The 21,022-nt window shown below is 41.7% G+C and overlaps 2 protein-coding genes across 6 annotated transcripts in view; one reads left to right on the forward strand and one right to left on the reverse strand.

Annotated features, from left to right (window-relative positions):
- HADH (hydroxyacyl-CoA dehydrogenase) overlaps window positions 1-16,264 on the forward strand; it is a 44,069-nt gene extending 27,805 nt beyond the window's left edge. For 2 of the 5 annotated variants that reach the window (XM_035888902.1, XM_035888903.1), the window contains 2 exons: window positions 1,676-1,792; window positions 2,790-4,507. In XM_035888902.1, coding sequence (XP_035744795.1) covers window positions 1,676-1,792; window positions 2,790-2,908 — 236 coding nt within the window. In that variant the 3' untranslated portion in view covers window positions 2,909-4,507. Of the gene's footprint in view, window positions 1-1,675; window positions 1,793-2,789; window positions 4,508-14,169; window positions 14,316-16,228 lie in introns of those variants that run through there. The other 3 variants (XR_004841227.1, XR_004841226.1, XM_035888904.1) reach the window with 3 other exon arrangements.
- Window positions 16,265-17,791: 1,527 nt separating this feature from the next.
- LEF1 (lymphoid enhancer binding factor 1) overlaps window positions 17,792-21,022 on the reverse strand; it is a 79,221-nt gene continuing 75,990 nt past the window's right edge. The window contains 1 exon segment of the mRNA XM_035888905.1: window positions 17,792-18,233. Within this exon segment, the coding sequence (XP_035744798.1) occupies window positions 18,154-18,233 (80 nt within the window). The 3' untranslated portion in view covers window positions 17,792-18,153.

Consider the following 21,022-nt stretch of genomic DNA (forward strand, 5'->3'; position numbering starts at 1 on the left):
TGGTTGAGCCAGATTGTCATCCACATTAGTATGAAATTTGAGTCTCTTTCCTGGCAACCCCAAGCACTGAAATACCATTTTATTGGATCATTCCTGGAGTCTTTATTTATACAAAATCTCCTTGGGTTAAATGTGCGCTTTTGTATAGGCAAAATACCTTTAGTATATTAACAGTGATTTAAACAGCGGGCATATTATAAATATTAATGTATGGTGGTCTGTACTGCCCTATTCTTAGTGGAAAACCAAAAAAGCAGTCAGTCAAGTTTCTCTGGAAATCAGCTTTATACTAGGAGACATAGTATGAACGAGGTGTACGACCCTTGTTTGCCCTGTTGCTATTTTTAATTATATTATAATGCAGCTGTATACTGTCAGGTGTCCAAGCCCCAGGTTTGACAAACAAAGTGGGACAAATCTGTTGATAGAAGTATGTACATTTGCATCAACTTCAAGTGAGTTGAGGATTTCTGTGTGTTTGAATTTGGGGAACTGAAATTATGGTAGAATTAAGTAAGGCTAATTTTTCCAGTTTCTCAGAAATAAAATGTGGGGTTTTTTTTTTAAAAAAAAAAAATTGTCAGCTTTAAAGCGTAAAGGGAGATACATAAAAAATGTTACCACATACAGAACTTTCACTGAAGTTGTTGCCTTTATGAGAGATTTTGAAAATTTATTTCTAAGATTCTCTGATCTTAGGCATATAAATTGCATAGGTTATGTCTGCCAAGCTTTGACACCCTGAATGCCTGCACACATCGAGCATGGAGGTTACTTAAGAAGTACCTCTGGTATTTGTTTAACTTCATACTTTTTATAGGATCTGCAAAGAAGTGCACTGCCTTTATCAAAATATGTATTAGAAATAAGCAGTAGAGGCGCATCTACTTTCATGAAATATGCATTCCCGGCAAAAGAATGAGGTGAATATTAACTGTGACAATGTGGCAATGCAGGATTTGTATTTTTATAGGCACAGACTGAAGTAGAAGTAACAGATTTCTGATAATTTTGATTTTTTTCTTTTTGAATACTTTTTGAATTCACAAATTTAACTGCACCTGTACAGTCTCTTCAGGTCACTCCTAGCTGCTGCCTCTGGTGCTGGTGACATCCTCCGGTGAAAGCTGCTGTAACTAAGCATGTTACTCAGCTGCTACTGCTCCCCCCTGCATGCCCACCTTGTCCATCAGCTGGATACCACTTGCCTTCTGGCTATTGTAGAGTAAGGGTAGCTCTGCCCTGTGCATCATTCAAAAGCTGCTGCTGATCTCCTGAAGCTCAAATTGAGATCTTTCCTTACTTAGACTGTTCAGCTGCCTCAAAAAAAAAAGCTCTTGATTCTTCATAGTGACCAGTTCTTCCTCTGGTCTTTCTGATAGGTTGAGCACAGTAGCTGTGGCTCCATCAATAGTGTAGCGATCTATACTGAAATGCAAGAGGAAGCCAGAAAAATGGAAAGCAGGCCCACAGGGTTTTTTGGGTTTTTTTTCTTTGTGAGAAATTCAGCTTTATGCTCCCAGCATGTGACTCCAGTTTTTGTGGTTCTGAAACGTGCAGAGATTTCTGTGAAGAGCTGCACCAGAGTGAAATATCACCCTGTTAATTATTTATAAGTGGTGCCAAGTAGATGCGGAATCTTCTCTGTTCATCAAACTGTCAATCTTTTCTGTAGGAGATGCATCAAAGGAAGATATTGATGTTGCTATGAAGCTTGGGGCTGGCTATCCCATGGGTCCATTTGAACTGCTGGACTATGTTGGGTTGGATACCAGTAAATATATTATAGATGGTACTGCACGCTTATTTTCTTCTATTTTCCCCCTTTTTAGCTACATTGTAGATTTTCATTAGAAAGTTCATCTGACTCTTAATTAGTTTAAACTGAATGCTTATGGCATAGTCTTTTAACTGTTGAGGAGAAAGGAATGAGAATTCAGCTTAGGATGCTGTATGAGTACAACATTTGTACTGTATACCTGTACCCTACACACATGGGGACAGAACAGTGGTGGCTTGGCTGACTGTCAAGTTCCAGTGGAAAATAATAGTAACATTAGTGGAACTTTTTATATATCTAAAAAGAATCAGTGGGAAGAGAGATGTGTACTGGAGGTAAGAAATTCTGATGAAGAGCAACAAATGTTGAGACTCTGTATCCTATTTCTGCCAGCCTTATTTTCATCCTCAATTGATAGGAAACCCAGTAAATACCATCAAAGATGCGAGTATACCATCTCGCTTTCACTTCAGTTGATACGTGGATGAATGTCAGTACAATAACAAAAAAAGACGTAATTGGTGGTGGCTTGTTGATGGTTGTTGTATGAATGAGCAGCTTAAATATTCTCTGAGGCAGAATGTCACTTTCAGAATGGCATCTTCAATGAAACAGCTTTTGCTTTTAGCCAGTACTGTGGAGTACTGTTAAATTATTCTAACTGACTGTGTCTTTCACAGGTAGAAATTCCTTGTACTTACCTGTATTTCAGAAGTTACCTTTTTTTTTTTTTTTTTTAAAAAGTATTAAAAATCCTCCGTTGCGGAGATTATAAGGTGTTCAGAGTAGACTGCACCTAAAGACTAATTGCTAGGTTTGCTCATAATCATCAATACTGATCTGTGCTCTATGAAGCTGTATTGAAGGGTCTCAGAGAGCCTAGAATTAAGTTCCAAACCTCTGTCAGTTTTCTGACCTCTTACTGTTTTTCTAAGGAGGTGCGTATCTCTATTATCTCTGCATGTAAACAGAACTGTTACTAATTCATCCACTTCTTTTCTTCGACCAGGATGGCATTCATTAGAGCCCAACAATCCTCTTTTTGCACCCAGCCCACTCCTGAATAAACTGGTAAAAGAGAAGAAGCTGGGTAAGAAGACTGGAGAAGGATTTTACAAATACAAATGAACTCCAGACCTCAAGAGGTGTTAAACTATCTGTGTATGCTATTCGGAATTGCCATATTACAGGTGAATTCTGTTTAAACCTTCCCAGGGATGGCAGAGGCTACATTTAGAACATAACCCACCTCTGAATGGAGTGATTGCACTAGTTAACTATTTCTCTGCTGAAAGCTTGATTTGGTAGATTATTTTTTCTTGTAATTCTGAAAAGCTTTTTATGTACAGTGCCTTCATGCAGATATTGATTTTTTAGGTGCAGGGCAGAATGACAAGTGAATATATGTATTTGAAACGTTATATATTAACAAGAAAAATCCCCAAATAACTGCACTTTTCTTAAAAATAAAATCTTCAGCAATTCTGTATTGAATGTCGTGGCTTGCAGTTGATGTACTTGGTTGTAGTCCACTGGGTGGCAGTCTCTTTTCACGCTGACAGATGTAGCAGTGGAAAGGCAGTAAGTTGTTTTGTTAGGATTTTTCTTAAATGCAGTGCTAATCTGTAGGTGTAAATTACAGTGCCTTGAACAAGAATTTTTTGAATGTCATACTTTTTAAAAATAAAAATAAAAATTCTGCAGTGGCAGGCTGTCACCTGGACAGAAGATTCCCCATACAGCAGTTCAAAGCAGAACTCATGATTCATTTTGGGATTTTCTGGCATTTTCAACTACCAGTTGTGGGTCTCCTTTTGCTATGTACTGTAGAAACAGTTAAGAGGTAGTTTCTATTCTGAAGGGCTTAATACACAGATTTATTTTTTATTAACTAAGATAGGAATCTGGTGAAAGCTTCTGTATGCTTTCTAGAGTCCTGTAAATTGGCTTTATGTACTGGCTATTCATTTTGTCATTTTTACACACTACACTACTACTGTAGTTTACTACTTCAGGGGATTGAAATTGGAGTCTGTACTGTATAAAGAAATAGGTGTCTGGCTCTGTAAGGCATGTTCTGTTTTGCAACTTTTATTTCCTTGGAGCTTAGCAGGGCCTGGATTTGTTCATGGACGGAGCGCTGCAAATCCTGCCTTTTCTCCAAATACTGCAGAGCAAGTGGGTATGAGGGTTGGAGTTCCAGTTCAACTGAGTAGTAGCCTTCTTTTACTTCGTGTATTTTGGATCTGCAAACTGAGTGCTTATATATATTTTTCAATTACAGAAATTACTAATAATTATTGAAATCTAAGTTGCCTCTTCCTCCCTCCCCCAACATCTAATTCAGACTGCATATAAAGAAAATGAGGTTGACAGATGTTAATTTCCTTGCATACGATCACACAAGAAATCTCTGAGAGTAAAAATTGTTGCCTGGTTCCTCATTACAGATCTTCTGATTTGGAGGAGACGTTTGTCTTGAAAGAAGAGGGTGAAAGGAAAGAAATGGTACTTTACTAATACATTGTTAAATTGAATTGGTTTTCCTAAAATACAGTCCACTTCTTGCACCTGAAGTCTGGAAGGTTCTTAGTGCCTGTAATTCAGTTTAGTGACTTTTAAGTGCTGCGGGGGTAAAGTTAGCTTCAGAACTACTGTTTTCAGTAGTAAATAAAAATGGAAACGTGTATTACTTTTGTGTCTTAAACAACGCTACTTGTTTTTTACAAAAACATTTGGGCAGAATTAACTTGATGCTGCTCCTTTTACTTGGAAGATCGTCTTTATTTTTAATTTTGAAATGCTTAGGTTTATAGCAAGCCGTAGGCTATTTAATAACAAATGTGCGAAATATTTTCCACTATTAAATGTGATATTTTAGAAAACAAACTTTCTCTAAAGCAGTGTTTTCCTTTCAGGAGCTCTAACAGGTACAGTATGTATGTATGTAATATATACAAGAAACCTGAAAGAGGCATTTGTAAGTTCGGCTTGCCATTTCAGAAGAGACTTCTTTTTGTCTGTAGCAAATAGGCCGTGTGGAGGTACTTTACTGGAGGGTGGGGATGGTTTATTTTATCAATGTGTGGAGTACTGTGCCAGGACGAGCAGAAATGAGGTAAAGGGCCAAAACTTCAAACACTCTCCTTTAAATCTACATCAGAACACATAGTGGTAGTTGAATGACAGAGGCCATTGAATCAAGGTAAGCCTTTTCTTTTGCTCCTCAGTGAGGAGGTGCGGAGGATGTAGAAGTCCCTTCTTGGGTTCAAGATCATGATGAAATTGGTCAGGAATAGGATATTAAATAGTCACTCCTGATTTGCATGAGAATTTCTGCAGCTTTGATGGTTTAAAGATGTCTAGGAGGCTTAAAGATTGAGTAATAAAATAAAGAAATTGTCTGTCTCCACCTTTCCCTCAATAAAGATTATTTCCCAGCCCTTGCTGTGCCTGGACTTGATGCAGAGGTACATGAGCCACCTTCCAGTGCATGTAGTGTTGTTGAGCGAAGGGGAAACTCCTGCTAGTCACGTACCTCAGACTAGGACATGGTACATTAGACCCGCTCTCACCAGTCAGCTCTTCCTGTATTTTTATTAATAGGGGAAAAGAGACTGTGGAATAAAATGAGGGATAGAAGAGAAAGGAGGAAGGGTGTTTGGTTTCCCTCGTGGCCTACTTTTAAAACCTTTGGTCTTCATTATCCTTTTTGTCAGCAGGCCTCACAGATTTAGAGCGTTTGCCCCACTTCGGTCAAAGCTTTGAGATGTATGCTTGGCACAGCCTGGGGGCAGCTTGACAGCCAACAGCTGAGGAGTCGGATGTGAGCCCAGCTACTGCAGCTGGGAAGATGGCTCCAGATTCAGCATCTGGGTCATTTCACCTGCCAAACGTGCTCCATCTATGGTCATCCTAGCTGCTGATGCAGCTGGGAGAAGACAGGAGCACAGCAGACTTTACAGAAGGAATTGAAAGCAGAATCTTAATTGGACTGGAGGAGGATGCTCTGCAAGAGGGGCTTATGGAGTGTAAAGTGCAAGAGGCAGCAATAAAGTTTGATCCGAAGAGGAATTAAGTGTGTAGATGTTAAAATTTGGCTTTGCTCTAACAAATGAAATACTCTCCATTAATGGCACTGAGCACAATAATGCTTGTACGTGGGTCAGTAGTAACAACTGCCTGTTTGGTGATTGCAGATGTCCTGAAGTTCCAAATTTGCATCTGTGTTTGCAAAAATCATTGAGTTTTTCCAGTCTATTACTATAGGAGATTAATTTTCTTAGAAGATAACGGATGTCGACTTGCAGTATGGATTTGAATCTGGAATGGAAAGTGGTGTTTGTTGCTTCTTCATTCCTTCATTATGAGGACTTGCAGAACATCACCTTGGTAGGAATTTAGTTGGGAAAACATCATTGCCAAAGAATTTAATGTATGTTAATTGTCTGCTGATGAAGTTTAGCCCATGGAAATGAGTAGCTGCCTTGAAGTGAGTAGCCCAGCTCTGTCCAGATGGGAGTTTTGTGAACCTATACCTTATTTTACAAAGTAGGAAGAAGGGTTGACTGAGCAACTGCATAAAAAAACATGAAAAGGTATCTTTTTTTTTAATTTCTTAGCCAAATTGTATTTTTCCCCCAATCCATCTGACCCAAGGGTTTTGAAGTGACAATGCAAATGTCCTTCAAAAAACAGTTGTTACCAACAGCAGGCTATGGACAAGACTGGAGTTAACTCCAGCATCTAGCATGGGCTCTTCAGAGCCATGAGATCCAGCCCAGTGCTCCAGCAGTGAATCAGGCCTCAGCAAACCATGGTACAGTGGCTTCAAAGTGAGATTCAGAGTTTTGCTTTGGTTTTGTTTTCTTACTGCCATATTTGGTTGTTCTCCTGATGTTTGTTCTGTGGAAAAGACTCTTGTCACGCCTTTAGGTATCTGTGAAACTTTTGAGGTTTGTCAATCAATCTCTTCTGTAGATCCACTTACTGTAAGTTAGTGAATGTTTATCAGGCTGGAGAAGATAAAATCAAGAAAGTCAGTGCATGTAGCTAAGTGTAGTGAGATGTGATTCTCTGGTTAAATCTGTACTTGTTAGAAAGAGAAGGGCATCTGAAAAAGGGGTCTTTCCAATTTTCTCACCCAAGCAGTTGTCTTTGTGTGAAAAGGTCTTGTGTGTTCCTGACTTTGTGCCAGGCTTTGGTCAGTAAAGTCTGCAAATGAGCTGGATGTAAGCTAACTCGATGTAACGTACTGTGGTCAGAAAGGTAGGTGCTAGAGGATGTAGGTACTAGCAAATTATCTCTGTTGGGTTACTTTGTTCTTTTAATTGCAGTGCAGCACTGAGGTCTGAGATCCCCGAGGACAGTGGTGTTGGGGTGTGCGCAGTGCAGTAGCATAAAGGTGCAGGGATTGCATTGGCCCTTGGCGGGGGTGGGGGAAGAGTATGGCCAGTCATGAGAAAGTACGAGCTGTTTCTACTGCTGTGTTGGGAAAGCACTTCTGACTTCTTATTTCATGAAAAATTCTTCTTGCAGGGAAATTGGAGAACTTGTGTGAAACTACAGCTGCTTGCTGTTCTCTAGTGGATTCTTTGTGTAAGCATCCACTGCGCAGCATCGTGAGATACGAAATGTTTTCTGTGTCTCAGAGTGTTGCTCTTCAAGCCTGTGTCCATTTTGATAGATCTGTAGCTGATGTTTTTTTGCAAATGTTCATACTAATAATTTTTATTAAGCTATCAAAACATAATTGCCGAAGTTTAATGCATGCTTGCTATTCTTACATCTAGAGAAAGCCACTTTACAGTACCAAATGGCTTTAAAGATGTGGGCAAACCAGAAGCAGTTCCTGTAGTTTGCAGTGAGCAACTTTCCCTAAAAATTTAATGCTGGCAGTTTTGGAGTTATTTTTTTCAAGAGAGGCAGCGGTCTTCTTGCACCTGTAGCTATGGTGCTATGCTCTTACTTTTCTAACTAGTACCACAGCAGTGACCCACATCTCAGTATTTTTATTAACTACAGTTTGCAACCACATGAGCAATTATAAAACTGACCTGAATGATGCCTATTTCCCTGTGCTTTTTGGGAGAGCAAAAGCAGATGCTGTGATTCTTCTGGGAGCTAGATCTTTTCATGTTACATGTTCCTTCAGTAGCTTTTCCTGTTGTTCACAGCCAGAGGGAAGTGCTTCTGCTGAATTGTGTTAGAGAAGGGTTAAGTAGAGCCACAATCTGGTAACTGTAAAGATGATTTGTAGACTGATCTCTCTTGAATTTTGTGATCTTCTCAAAAGTTCACATCAAAACTGAAATCCCTTCTTACGTACCATTTGCTATCCAGTATGCTTTTCCATTTATAAATGCAGTGCTACGCAGAGTCTTAAAATAAATGTATATGATCACAGAACAGGATGTAATGAGGTCTGGGGTTGTTATAATATATTAATCAGATTTAGGTTTGTATGCCCATGGAGCAGCTTTGCACTTGTTCAGTTCACTCTTTTCTTTTATCCCCTTAGAGGTTTTCTGTTTGGTTTTCTATAAATTGCAAATAACTTGCAGCAATGCATTCTTTGCAGAGAAACTAGCACCATAGGGCTCTAATGCTGGCTGGATGTTTTGGTTGCTTCTGGGATAGGAATAACACAGAACACCAAACCTAGTTATTAAAGGAGCCGTTTCTTTTGTCGTGCGGTGGCATGAGGCATCACAATGAGGCATAAGGCCAAGTTGTGTTTCCAGCCTTGGGTCAGATGCTGTAAGTTGTCCAGGGCACAGGAGGATATTTTAGCACAAGGCTTTTGCTTGGCAGGCACTGAGGAACTTGTCGCTTACTTTGGCTGTTTCATGCTGCCAGATAACAGGATTTTTTTCCTAGCCTGTTGTTCACTGCTGCTTTGCTTGGTGCATCTCTGTCCTGCCTGGTAACAGCTTCTTCTATTCTGGTCCCATTTTTCTGCCAGCAACCACTTCTAGGGTGGTTTTCTGTAAATGGACAATCCCTTACAGTATTCAGTAGTTAAAGAACGCAAAATTTTTGTCATTAGTAACCTAAACCCCCCATTTGGAGTCTTGGCTTTAGCAACAAAAATCTTGTGGATTAACCACTTTCACCAGCAAGAGGCTTTCTGATGAGCTGTGGGAAGAAGTGTATGCTTGGCGGTAGGTCTACAGTAAACAGCTGGAATTTGCATGTGGTGAATTAGCACCAAATAAAATCCCCCTTTTTTTTGCTTCATTATGCTTGCATACTCAAATGGATCTATTAAAGGTTTGTGCAATAGAAATTGGTAAAACCACACGTTTACAATAAGTGGGATTTGATTGTGCACAGACTGAGATTTGTCCGCTCTGCTGGTGGCAGGGCATGTTGCAGGTAACGTAATGGTCTGTGATCTGATGAAGGGACCGCTCTGTTCCCTGACTCCTCCTCTGCATGCACCGATGCCCTGAGCTGCATTGAAGCGCTCCAGCCATTGGAAGCCCTTGCGTCAACTCTGAATCTTCAACTACTTTACATTGACTTTGTTTGAGACCTGCTGTCTTGAATCCTGCAAAGCTGCAAGTGTAAGCAGGTGTAAGATGCCCTGCATTTATATTTCACAGGCTTTTTAGTTGTTGGTTTTTTCTCTAAAGAGGCTGTAGAAGGTGATATGTTTCTGACAACTGCTTGAAGTCTTATTTCTCTGAAGACGACAAGAGGGCTAATGGGTTCCTTACAGCTGATGTTGCAATTCTGCTTTGCAATGTAGGGTGAGGTTTCTAAGAGCCTTTTGTTTCAGTTGGAAGCCTAGTGATGCTTTTCTGAATGTCTAAGCAGGTGAGGCATCTAGCTTCCAATGATTTCTTTTCAGCACTGAAATGCCTCTCAGAACTTAAAGAAGTGTTTAAGGAAGAGCTTGGGTTTGGCAGTCCTAGCTTTATTTAAAACTTGAACTTAATTTTTATAAGAATGGGGAATATTAGAGGAGAACTGGCCTGGATTTTAGCAACAAGTTTCCCCACCCCGCTCCAGTTCTTGAGAGAATGTGAAAGAAAACTGCTGTTTTCAGCCTTTTCCTTCTCTGTTTGCTGTTTATCCACTCTCTTGAACACAGAATCAGTTTTAGGAACAAAACTCTGCTCATGCTGCTGATTATTAATTTCAGGCAGTAGCAATCAGACTGTGCTTCTAACAGTCAGAAAAATACTCCTCCTGGTTTCTTCACCCTCCCACTTCACTTTCTTTTGAGCCAAAGGGTTATCACAGCTGCTTATGCATGGATTTCTGGGTGCTACCATGACATTAGCATCAGGGAGCGAGCAGCAAAAGTTAAGTACCCAAAATAATGTTTCAAGTGCTTAAAAAACCCTTGGCTGAGTCCTTTGAGGAAGGAGTCTGGGTGAAATAGGCTACAGGGAAATACTTAATTGAGAGAGAGCCGAGTTGAATGAGACTGGATTCTAAAACCCAGTCAGGGTGCTTTTAGGAAAACGGCAGTGTCTGTGAAGAGTGAGATCTATGATAAGCATTTAAGTAGTTCACTGTAAGAGACAGAAGATCCTTAGAGCATTTAATTGATTCAGTATTAGAGAGATGAGGTTTTTAAAGTGCTAAATTTTTCTTTTAAAAGGACAATATGGGGAGGGGGGGAGATGCTGTTAATTTCACGAGTGGTTTTCCTAATACCATCTTTTTTATTTCTTTAAACAAAAGCATTCGTTGGAACCGAGGAAGAAGTCCTTCTCTTTCTTAGAGACTTGGCATTTTGTTTTTGGCTAAGACTGAAAGCTATTGTTGCCTAAGTTGACGCTAAACTGGCAAATCTATGAACTGAAGCCAGTATTGTTACTTGGATCTAAATTTGTAAGGACATTTGGTTGTCTTAGAATAGAAGTTGAGCATATAGTTTACCTCAAGGGCAGAGGTAGCATGTTGGTGGAAGAGAAGAATAACGGCAAATGATGAAGGATGTCTCAAATGGTCATGCAGTAGAGACGAGCTTTACCCACAGGCTCACTGCTTTTTGGCAAAGGACAGAGCTTTTCAACGGTGGCAGCTAACATGACAACGAGAAGAGTTTCCAGTCAAGACTGTGATTTTGAAAAACCGCTTTTATTGTGTTTTTAGGAAATGATCTGTTTCAGTGACAGGTAAGACTGGGCTTAGCTATGGCTGGTATCAGTTTGACTTAGAACTTCACTTTAAGTCACGTTATGAGAGTAGTGCAAACCTGCAGGCACCCAGCTCAACTTACAACTGATTTATATTGAAATTGGGAATTTAAATCTAAAAATCAATCTAAATAATTAAATGAAATCAGTCTAAACAAAGGCAGTGCTCATACAGCAGGCTATCCTGATTTAAGTATAGCAGTTTGCTAAGGCTTGCTTGCCCACAAAGCTTGCTTTCTTTTCACTAATAGTCCATGCAAATTTTTGGCTACTGGCAGGGAAGGAGAGACGCTTTCTCTGCCTTCTGCGTGGGAGGAAGTTCTTTTGGAGAGCTTGCTGGATCTACTGAGGAATAGAGAGAGGAGAAGTATCAACATTTGATATCTGATGTGGCAGCTGGAAATCCAGCATGTGTTAAAGGATTTTAGATACCTTTGAATAGAACTGATTTCAAGATGTGAATTAGCAAGGACATCCTTCAACCCCAACTAGTGTATGCTCCAAAGAACTTTGCAGGCTCTCCTGTCCTGTTTAGGAGTTGTCATGTCTATAAATTACCCAATTTAACTAAGTATTGGCCATAATGTCTGAAAAGAGAAACGGATGAAATTTGTTAAAGGGACAGGTGAGAAAGTGCTGCCTAGTCTCCAGTGTTCAGCAGTCATAGCAGTGATGGGTAGTTGGGACTGGTGTTATGCTTTTCCATTTCATCTTTTCTGTGAGCTGCTAGTTCAGCTTCCCTGGGATCATGGAAGGGTAATGCTGCAGTACTGCACAGTAGTAGATAGTTCAGCTGAAACACTTAAATCCGCACCCATCAACTTAACTCTGTTCTCTTAACTGTTCTCTGAGTTGTCACCGTTGGCTCTGGAAGCGCGGTAACTCCCAAACAAAAGTGGCAAGGGGCTAAGCTAGTGAGACAGCTGTTGGAGTAGGGTGATCTGAAGAATTCTTTGAATGTTGGTTGATAAATACGATGTATTCCATGTTTATATGATTGTGTGGTAGCAGTTATAATAACTATATCTGTAGTGCAGTTGTATGCATCTCATTTAAGATATCCCTTAATTCTTCTGTCTGTGGTTTACAATACTTACGTATAATCATATCTGATCCTCACAACATATTTGTGAGCTAAGGAAGTACCATCCTTGGAATGTGTGTGGGGAACAGATATACAGGGAAATCCTTCCTTAGATTGACTTTAAAATAGTCTTTTCACCCATTCTTTCTTCAAATGGTATTTATTCCCAAACTGGACTGAATGAAGATACAGTATAGGTGTTAGACCTGTGCTAGATCCAAGTCCATCGTTTTGTATTCCTAGGACATCCAACATCAGGTCATTGGAAAAGGGAGACTGCTTCCCGGCGGGCGAGAGCACTTAGCAGCGCTGTTCCAACAGCAGGGAACTGCCTGTGAGGACAGGGCAGGAGCAGAGGGGTCAAACACAAGAGAGAAGGGAATAAACTGCTTGGATATTGATAAATTGCTTGCTGTTCTGTTTCAATAAGTAACCTCACTAAATTCACACTTCAAAAAAAAAAAAAAAAAAAAAAAAAAAAGGTGGGGAGTAACTGCTTTTGAGTACCAGCACAGGCAGAACTAGGCTGCTCAGTGGTTAACTGAGTGCTGTGAGTGGTTTTATTTCTGAGTCATGCACTTATACCAGTCCCACACAAAGGGAAACTTCTAGACTGTATGTCAAAGTCTTCCTTATGCCATCTGAATTTTCAAATGGTGACTAAACCCACTCATTGTTAAATTTATTGAGGGACTTTAGATTAAGGTGTTTTGATGTGAATTCTTTCAGGATATTCTACTAAAAAGTTGGGTAGAGTTTGAGCTAGCAGGTTTTTACAGGAAAAAAAAAAAGCAGCAGGCAATTCTGTGATTCCTCAGGCATGGTTTGTTTGCAAATACAATTACTGCCTATCTAATTTAGGATTGAGTGGAGAGGAAGAAGTTGTTGCTAATGGCATTAGTCATGACAAAATAAAACAGATTTCACAGGAGAAGAAGGAAACATATTCCAGGGCAGCAAAAGCAGCAACTAGATTTTAAGAATCCTGTCCATCTCGGGCTTTGAAACTTCATCTCAGTAGCCACTGCCATGTTCTGGTGTGTACCATCTCCTCTTTTATTACCCAGCACTTCACTTTCACAGGCAGGTGCTGAGAAAACCTAACCCTTACATAGCATTTTGCTTTGTCAAGATCCGAGTCCTTGTTTCCATGGCTTGTTCTCTCTTAAAACAAGACACAGAGATGGTCCTACCTCAGCCTAATCAATATCCTGCAGGACTTTTTAGCCAGTTTTCCTAGCTGTAGGAAATCAGTCCAAATTCAAAGAGTTGTCTCTCCAAGTAAGCATCTCGACCATCACTAGGTTGTGGAGTATGTAATTTAGTTACCTTTTCCCAGCACGGTGAACAGGACAGACCAGTTCTTGGGCGAGTTGCTCTTCTGGGATGAGGCAGGTGGAGATTTTTCTCCCAGCTCTGCTGGTTCATGTTGGTTTTCCATAGCTGAGAGGGATGAACAAACCTGTCCCTTACTTGTATGTGTTGGGTTTCTGGGAGGTGGGATGGGCGAGTTTATCAAAATGTGTTTTGTAGAAAATCATAGACAGTAAGAAAACCTTAGCATCCCAGGCCAGGCAAGCAGTGACCATTATCTCAGCCAAGCAGACGCTGCTCAGCGACGTTACGGTTGTTGCAGGAGTGTGCCAGCCAGAGAGAAGATGTAATCTAAAACCCATGGCCTGAAGGTATAAGTATTTACCTGGACAGGGAGCAGAATTTTAGTCCTTACTTTGACCTGGCTGAAAGCTGATGGTTAAGAGGTTCATTTCCCATATTTCTGGCAGGTATGTCCCTTTTCCTGGGACCGCAGATGCTTGTTTGCTTGCTTGCTTTCTAAAGCTGGTCTTTGTATCCGTGAGGAGCCTCACAGGCTAAATGCATACATTAATCCAGAGGGTCTCTTCCTGGCCTGTCATGTGGAAAAATGGATTTGTTCGGGCATACTTTCTAAGTTTTTGGCTTCATCTCAGAACGTCTGTGTTTACAGCAGGCCACTTCCCTGCTACAGCTGGTCTCCTTTGGGGTTGCTGCCTTCTGAGCCCGGTAGTTTTGCCACTGACCTGACTCAGGAGAAATGGGTTCATAGGTGAAGGGCTTCTTGCTAACTGCAGAGTTGCTTCTTTCCCCCGTAATGTTCTACTTTGTATTAGGTCCTTATGCTGGAGGAGAGCCTGCCTGGCGTGTTAGCCCCCTTGAGAATGCAAGGGAACAAGCTTCAGGTAAGTTATCAGAGAAGTTACTGGGCATTTCTTAGTCTCTGCATTGTCCTTCATTTTCTGCCTGTCTTGCTTTAGCCTAATTAGCCGCCACCTAGATCAGAGTGGGAGGCCATCAAGAAAGAGGGAATGGTTGCTTCAAAGCCTTGCGCACTGTTGCGGTTTCAAAGGAGCACAGATGAGTGATGCTCCGGATTCTGCTGTCCTACAGCCTGGAGCAAGGATTGGATCCTTAAGGTCCCACGTTTGCTGCAAATTGACCTAACCATCGAGCTATTGCTTGTGCAGCTTACTGCCTTTTCTGTTAGCTAATCCAAAGCGGAAACTGCATCAGAAGAGAATTCTCTAGAGCTGGTGAGTCCCTGTAAGCAGAACCAGTCAATCTGTCATTGCTCGCTGTGTGCGAAGCCCAGGCTGGCCTGGGGCGTTGTTCTTTTATGTAACAGAGGGGAAGTGGCTCTGGTCCAGGTGATCCAGAAGCCTGAGGAGCCAGGCTGTCCTGTGATGTTGGCCTGATGGGCTGCTGTAAATAATCCTGGCTCAACTGCCCTGTTCTGTGTATTTGCCCTTTGCCATTTTTGCGGTGAGGGGAGGGTGAAAGACGCGTGTTTCCTAGCTGCCGGGATATCTCCTGTGTTTATGAATGGGACTACCTGTACCGTGATATGCGCAGAACTGGTTTTGGCACATGCACGGAATGAAGTAAGGAGGGAGAGAGTGGGTTTATGAATGCTTGTAGAGAAGCATCTGGATAATTAACTCAGCCATTAGGTAGGAGCATTTAAATCCTTAAAGACATTTTCTGGGGGAAATACAGGGTAATCATCTCCTCAGGCACGCAAGAGAGACATGGTTAGATGCTGACTTCTGCCTTAATTGGACATGGGGAATTTAGGTGTCGTTTTTGAGTCTCAACTGGAATAATTTGTTCGGTATCACAAGGATTTACACTGAGTCTTACAGCCAGGGTACCACTGTCATCATTAGGCCATTTTTACTTGCTCATCTGTCTCCACAGTCAAGCTGGCGCAGGTCAATTTGCTCTTTCAGTCCCAGAGGAACAGATGCCCATCAGCAGCGGGGGGCAGGAGCCGACACCAACCCAGCTCACAGAGAGGATGCCAGGACAGCACGGTTACTCTGCTTCAGGTGCTCTCATGGGAGCATCCCAAGCCTCGTGTGTTAGTTAACCTTTCCCATAGCTGATGTATGAGAAAGGCCTTTGATCTATGAATGAGCCCAACACATGGTGCTTGCTCGCTGTATGTTAACAGCAGAGATGTTATTTTTAGCTCCTGAATTCTTTTCCGCCTTCACTATTAGAGCTGATGTCCTTTCGTCCTTAAGACAGGCAACTGTTCACTACATTGTGTATTGAGGAGAACGTGCTGCATAAGGCTAACACCTCTATTGGGAACAAATTTTTTTTTTTCAAAATGGCTAAGAGGCTTTTTAAATAGCCATTAAAAAAATCTAAATAAAGTAGTTGCATTTTAAAAGGTTTTAAAAAGAACTGTTATCTTTGGAACATGTAATTTAGAGAACTCGCTGCAGTAATCCTTGATTTAGAACAATTACTGCACTTTAAAAACAAAAACCAAACCCAAACCAAAAACCAGACAGGTTTCCAGCAAAGGCTGGGATAACTGACTGGAGTGGAAATGTAGCCAAGTCTTGCAAAACTGCAGTATACAGTTGCTGTTCTCTCAGAGGTCTTTTCTCCTGCCATCTGAGAGCGTTCCCTTGCCTGGTCACTTGTTTTGCTTTTTTTAACGTAATCGCTAGTTGCTAGAAATAAATATTGCAAGGGCTAATATGCTGGTTACATGCTTACAGTTGGGTTTGTGTGCAGTGCATGCTGCTTTAAGAGGAAGCTGTTTTATAACATTTTTAATTATGAAATTTCTTATGCAACAGAGTTTAAGGGTCAGTTATAAACAATCTAATCACAGAGCTTCCCTAGGCAGTAACTCACCCATGTCATTTCTTGTAGCTCAAGCCTGATTCAGTCCAGTCTCACACCAAACAAGATTCAGGAGCTAGAATACAAGGTATGCTGATTCAATGTACAGTTCATAATATTTCTTTTGCAGTGGTGCTCACAAAACATTGGAATAGTTTATGGCTACAGTGTTGTGGTTTTTTTTTTTTTCCTTCTGAAGTCCTTTAGTAGAAGTCGGGCAGCTGTGGCTGCTTTTCAAACCCGTGGAATACCAGTCCCTGAACAAAAGGGGAAAGGTGTCAGAGAAGTTGCTGGTGGTGTTTGGGGCTTGAAGGCTCAAAACACCTGTTTTCAGCTTTGAAGCGTGCAGAGGAGCTGCTCGCTGTCACGGGAAGGCCTCACGGGCACCACTGGCAGTAGGCAGGCCATGCCGATGCTCCAGACCGTGAAACCTGGCACTAGTCAGGTTTCTTTAATTCTAGTCTCCTACCCCTTGCGCGGGCACGGGCTGCGTCCAGAAAGAAGGGAATCCATACTCCTGATCATCAGCTTAAAACCACTGCTGTGTACACTAAGATCTTAGCAGGAAACTGAAGATGGAGGGAGGGATCGCAGACCCTGGTACTTCCACTTGGGCCAAATCTAACTGAGAAGCGTAAGGGAGCACAGAGCTTGCCCACTCCTTACTCCTGGTATGAAAACAAGAGACTTCTGCTCTCTTTAGGAAGAAAAATAAAGTAATCGTCCAAAATTACTTTACTTCAGATGAGCAAACAGCCAAACAGACACATTGCATGTCCTACAAGGGAAGCCTGAGCCAAAAGTCTTCAGCCTTAGAAGTGACCAACCCTTCCTGGGCTTGCTTCTGCCTTTCAGGGATTCTACTCCATCAAGCGTGAGCCATTCTCTTTTTTTTACGCCAGACAATTGACTTCAGTTTTATTACAAAGCTTTTATTAAAAAACAAATGCTCAGCACATTAACTCAAACTGGAATGACAAAAAAAAATCGGTTGACAGTATTTTTGGCAAAGGCTGTGCCTTACTATTTTAAAAAATGGGTACATCAATGCTCATTTCAACAACTGGCATAAAATCCCACTAACAGGCTAACAAAAACAGATACAAATACAGAACAATTGAAGTAATAATTCAAGTGCTGGGCTTTTTACAAGGAGAAGGGGAATGGGTGAGAAGGAGAACTCACTGCAGTCAGATTTGCTTGATGTATTGCTATGTTTACAGAGTAGATGATGCAAGACTGACGTGTCTACTGACCAGCCGACTGTTGTTACAGTTATTTAGTTCTATAGGACGCTGTATTATATAGACTGAGAGGCCACTATTTGTTACAAATAGTTTAACAAAAAAGCCACCTTTTTTCCATACAGGCTTTTCCTTTGGCAGAAAAAAAAAAAAAAAAAAAAGAAAAAACCCTTTTATTTAAAAAGTATTTCAGATTTCTGACACTTGTTTAAAAGCTCATACCTAGTAAAATATACACCAAAGAAATTACAAACTAAAAGTTAAAATATAAAAGCATTCAAGTTTCTTAAAAAAGCTAAAACCAAAATTGATCCTGTCGCACCATTAAATAAAAAGAAGGTTGAGTGTGTCATCCTGGTCCAGGCAAATTCCATTCCTCGATGTGCTGTATGGGGCAGCTGTGGTCTACGTTACTTTGTTGGCTGAAGCAGGCAGAGACAGCCACGCTACTTTGTTTGCTGACTCGATATGGACACAGATGAGACGGGGGCTTAAGAGTGCAAGGCAGAGGTGGAGTGAAGACAAAAGCTGCTCTGCTGACCCAGGAGCTCATTTGCTCTATTTATATCGGGGCTGGACCTCGTGATAGTGAAGGATTTTGGCAGTGATTGTCTTTATGATTCAGTGTCTCTAGCAGTGACATCAGGGTGAATGACATCCTAGACAGACTCCTCGGGGGTGGTCTGTGTGGATGAAGGACACACCTAGGGTTTAACAAGCTTCCATCTCCAGAAGGGGTCCTGGTGTCGCCGCCTTTGCTTTGCAAGTTGAGAAAGCATTTCTTTTCCCACCTACAGGAAGGGGGGGAGAGAGAAGAGAGTGTGTGAGATAGCTAGACTATATGAAGCTCTCTTTTTTTTTTTTTTTTTTTTTTTAATTAAAAAAAAAATCCTTCAAAGAAGCTGGTGAAGGGTCACTGTAACTCTATGACACAACTGTGTTAGTGGAATGTGTCCTTTGCAACATCAACGTGAAGTGCAGAGTATTTCTATTTGCTCTTGGTTGAAGTTTGCAAGAATATTTATGGAGAGTACTTTGGATTGTAAACAGATGTTGATGCCAACTAAGAAGGTGGGGTTTTAAGCTATTTAGACATTCAACGTATTACAGAAGTAATTCCCTTCTGTAGTGGATTTAATTTATCTAGAATATTTGACCCAGATATCAGTAACAAAACTACACATCCTCACGCTTTGGTACTGCAGTGGTTGAGTCAATTAAACCTCTACTTCAGAGCCCCAAGCTCTACTCCCTGCGGAAACGAAGAAATGCTGTCTTCTGTAAGCAGCTGGGTAGAGGAATGTGACGGGTGAGGCTTGTGTGAACACTGACCGTAGTGACCGCATCCATACGACTGGGGAGGATTCGTTCTGCTCTTCAGCCGACTAGGGTACATCTTCCAGTTCCGTAAGAGCCACGGGCCTCTGACCTAGCAGTAAAGTTCACTAGGATCTTGGAAGGATTTATGTTCTTACACCATGTGAAAAGGCCAACAGTGCAAGCCTGGTAGGTATAGCTCATCCAGAGAGGAACAGTTCCTCACTATTAGGTCTCTGGGTTACATCAGCTGACTGACTCAATTGCTAACTCAACCATCACCCCTGCCCTTCTGACCCAGACAACCGGGTTGTAACAGGGACTTCACCCAAAGACTGTCTAATGAGTCAGGCATTTTTCCACAGATGGGCACATGCTCTCCAGTAATGGGCTCAGGATTATTGGTTTCTCAAAAAAATCTACGTTAACCTCTAGGCCTCCAGGTCCTACTCAGCTGCCAAACAAGTAGAGGGTTCAACAAGCAGAGCTTTTGAGAATGACCAAAATTAGCACAGGAATGCAGTTTGGGGGAGAAGGTGAGCAAATTTTCACCAGAAGAAGCACAAAATGCTTAGTCACACAAAGATAACACTGTCAGCACCTTGAATCGTGCACAGCAAGACAGAACAAGTTTATGAAGAAATGGTTTAAACCACAAGTCAAACTTCTGTTAGACCAATCATTATAGATGGACTGCTTTGAGCCTAGAAGAGCCACAAGCAGACTTAATCAGCAAATACTACAGTAGCAGTATTTAAACCAGGGCCATCTATAACTGGGCACCCGCCTCCCATCTGCTGCAGCTTTGTGTAAGCCACTACAACGCAACACGTTTTGCCCGTACTGGTTGAGTCCAGCTCCTGAATAAGGAGTCACCCAGGCTAATGTACTCCAGGGTGGAAAGCCTCCAAAACTGGTTTTGGACCCTTTGATTTTAGTGAGCGCAAGCTGAGGCCCCAAACAAATTGACTCCTCATCAGAGGCCACCCACATGACTCTTGTTTTAGTGGAAAGTTGAGGACACTGAAAAAGTTTAGCTGCAGACTAAGTAAGGTAGAAAGAACAAGCACAGATTCATATCAAACTGTCCTGTAGAGCTTTAATTTGAAGGACAGTCCACTCCCCCACCCCCCCACAAATACCACCATCCCTGCTACATAATGAGTAATTTTCACCTGCTGCTGGTAGCCACAAAAGGACCTTTAAAGCCACTGTGGCCTCTTAAACAGCACAGCTGAAAGTCTACTGGCAAACCAGTGGTTTCAACAGAGGTGGTCTGTATTGACTAATTCAGTTCCTATTTCCTCATAAAACCAGCCCAAGTCCCAACTAAAAAAAGCGTTCTGAGCTTCCTGCCTTTTTTTTTTTTTTTTTTTTTTTATGAAAAGAAAAGCTCTATCCTACAAGGATGTTGTGATAGCCCAAAGGCATTCGATAGAAGAAAATCTTGCACAGGAAAACATACTCTTTTGGATGAAATTTGTATCGAAAATAAAGTAGCGCAGTGCTCCGTAACACATGCAGATCAAAGAGCTGCAAAGGGCTCTACCTTTCCAAGGAGCACGAAAGAGAGAGGCCAAGCAAACAGCAGAGGAACACTGGGGAGAGCACCCTGCAGCTTTATATTTATTTTGTGCCTTTTCATCCCAGATTTTCAAAGGTTTGGTCCAGGTTGCTCTTCCTGGGAAGGTTTTCCTCTCAGTCTTACATGAAAACATTCAGCTTCCTGTTGAGGAATGGCCTTGAGGCGCCAGGCCAGTAGTTCACAGCAGCCTGATACAAGCGCTGTGATTCAGAGCTACTCCCCATTAGCAGCCAGGAATGTCTACCTCACCGAAGGAAATGAAATGCTCTTCTGTTGAGATGGTTCCCTGCCTCCTCCCCCCCTTCCCTTACCAGCAAGCTGTCTTTGAAGTCAGGAGGTTAAAATAACGACCATGGCCTTGCTCTGGCCCTCAGCTTTTTCAAACAGCAGCCATGGCTTCTTTCTCAATCCAACCGCGGCTTTCGCAGCGCCTGCCTCCTTTCTGTAGCCCCTCTCGGCGCCCAAGGATCCCCTGCTCCAGGAGAGAGGCTGCGGATACCACTGCAGTTCTGCAAGGGGACGGGCACAGCGAAGCCCCACATATTTTTATTTCTAAGCGAATACTGCAGTACAGCAAATTATACAGTAGCTCTCCTGAAAAGAGTATCTAGAACCCAGCCTTTCCCCAGCTGCACATTAAGGCTACACGCTGGAAATTGCTTCTACTGCTGATAAACC

This window comes from Egretta garzetta, unplaced genomic scaffold, assembly GCF_000687185.1.
Source record: "Egretta garzetta isolate BGI_Z169 unplaced genomic scaffold, ASM68718v1 scaffold41, whole genome shotgun sequence".
Lineage (NCBI taxonomy): Eukaryota > Metazoa > Chordata > Aves > Pelecaniformes > Ardeidae > Egretta > Egretta garzetta.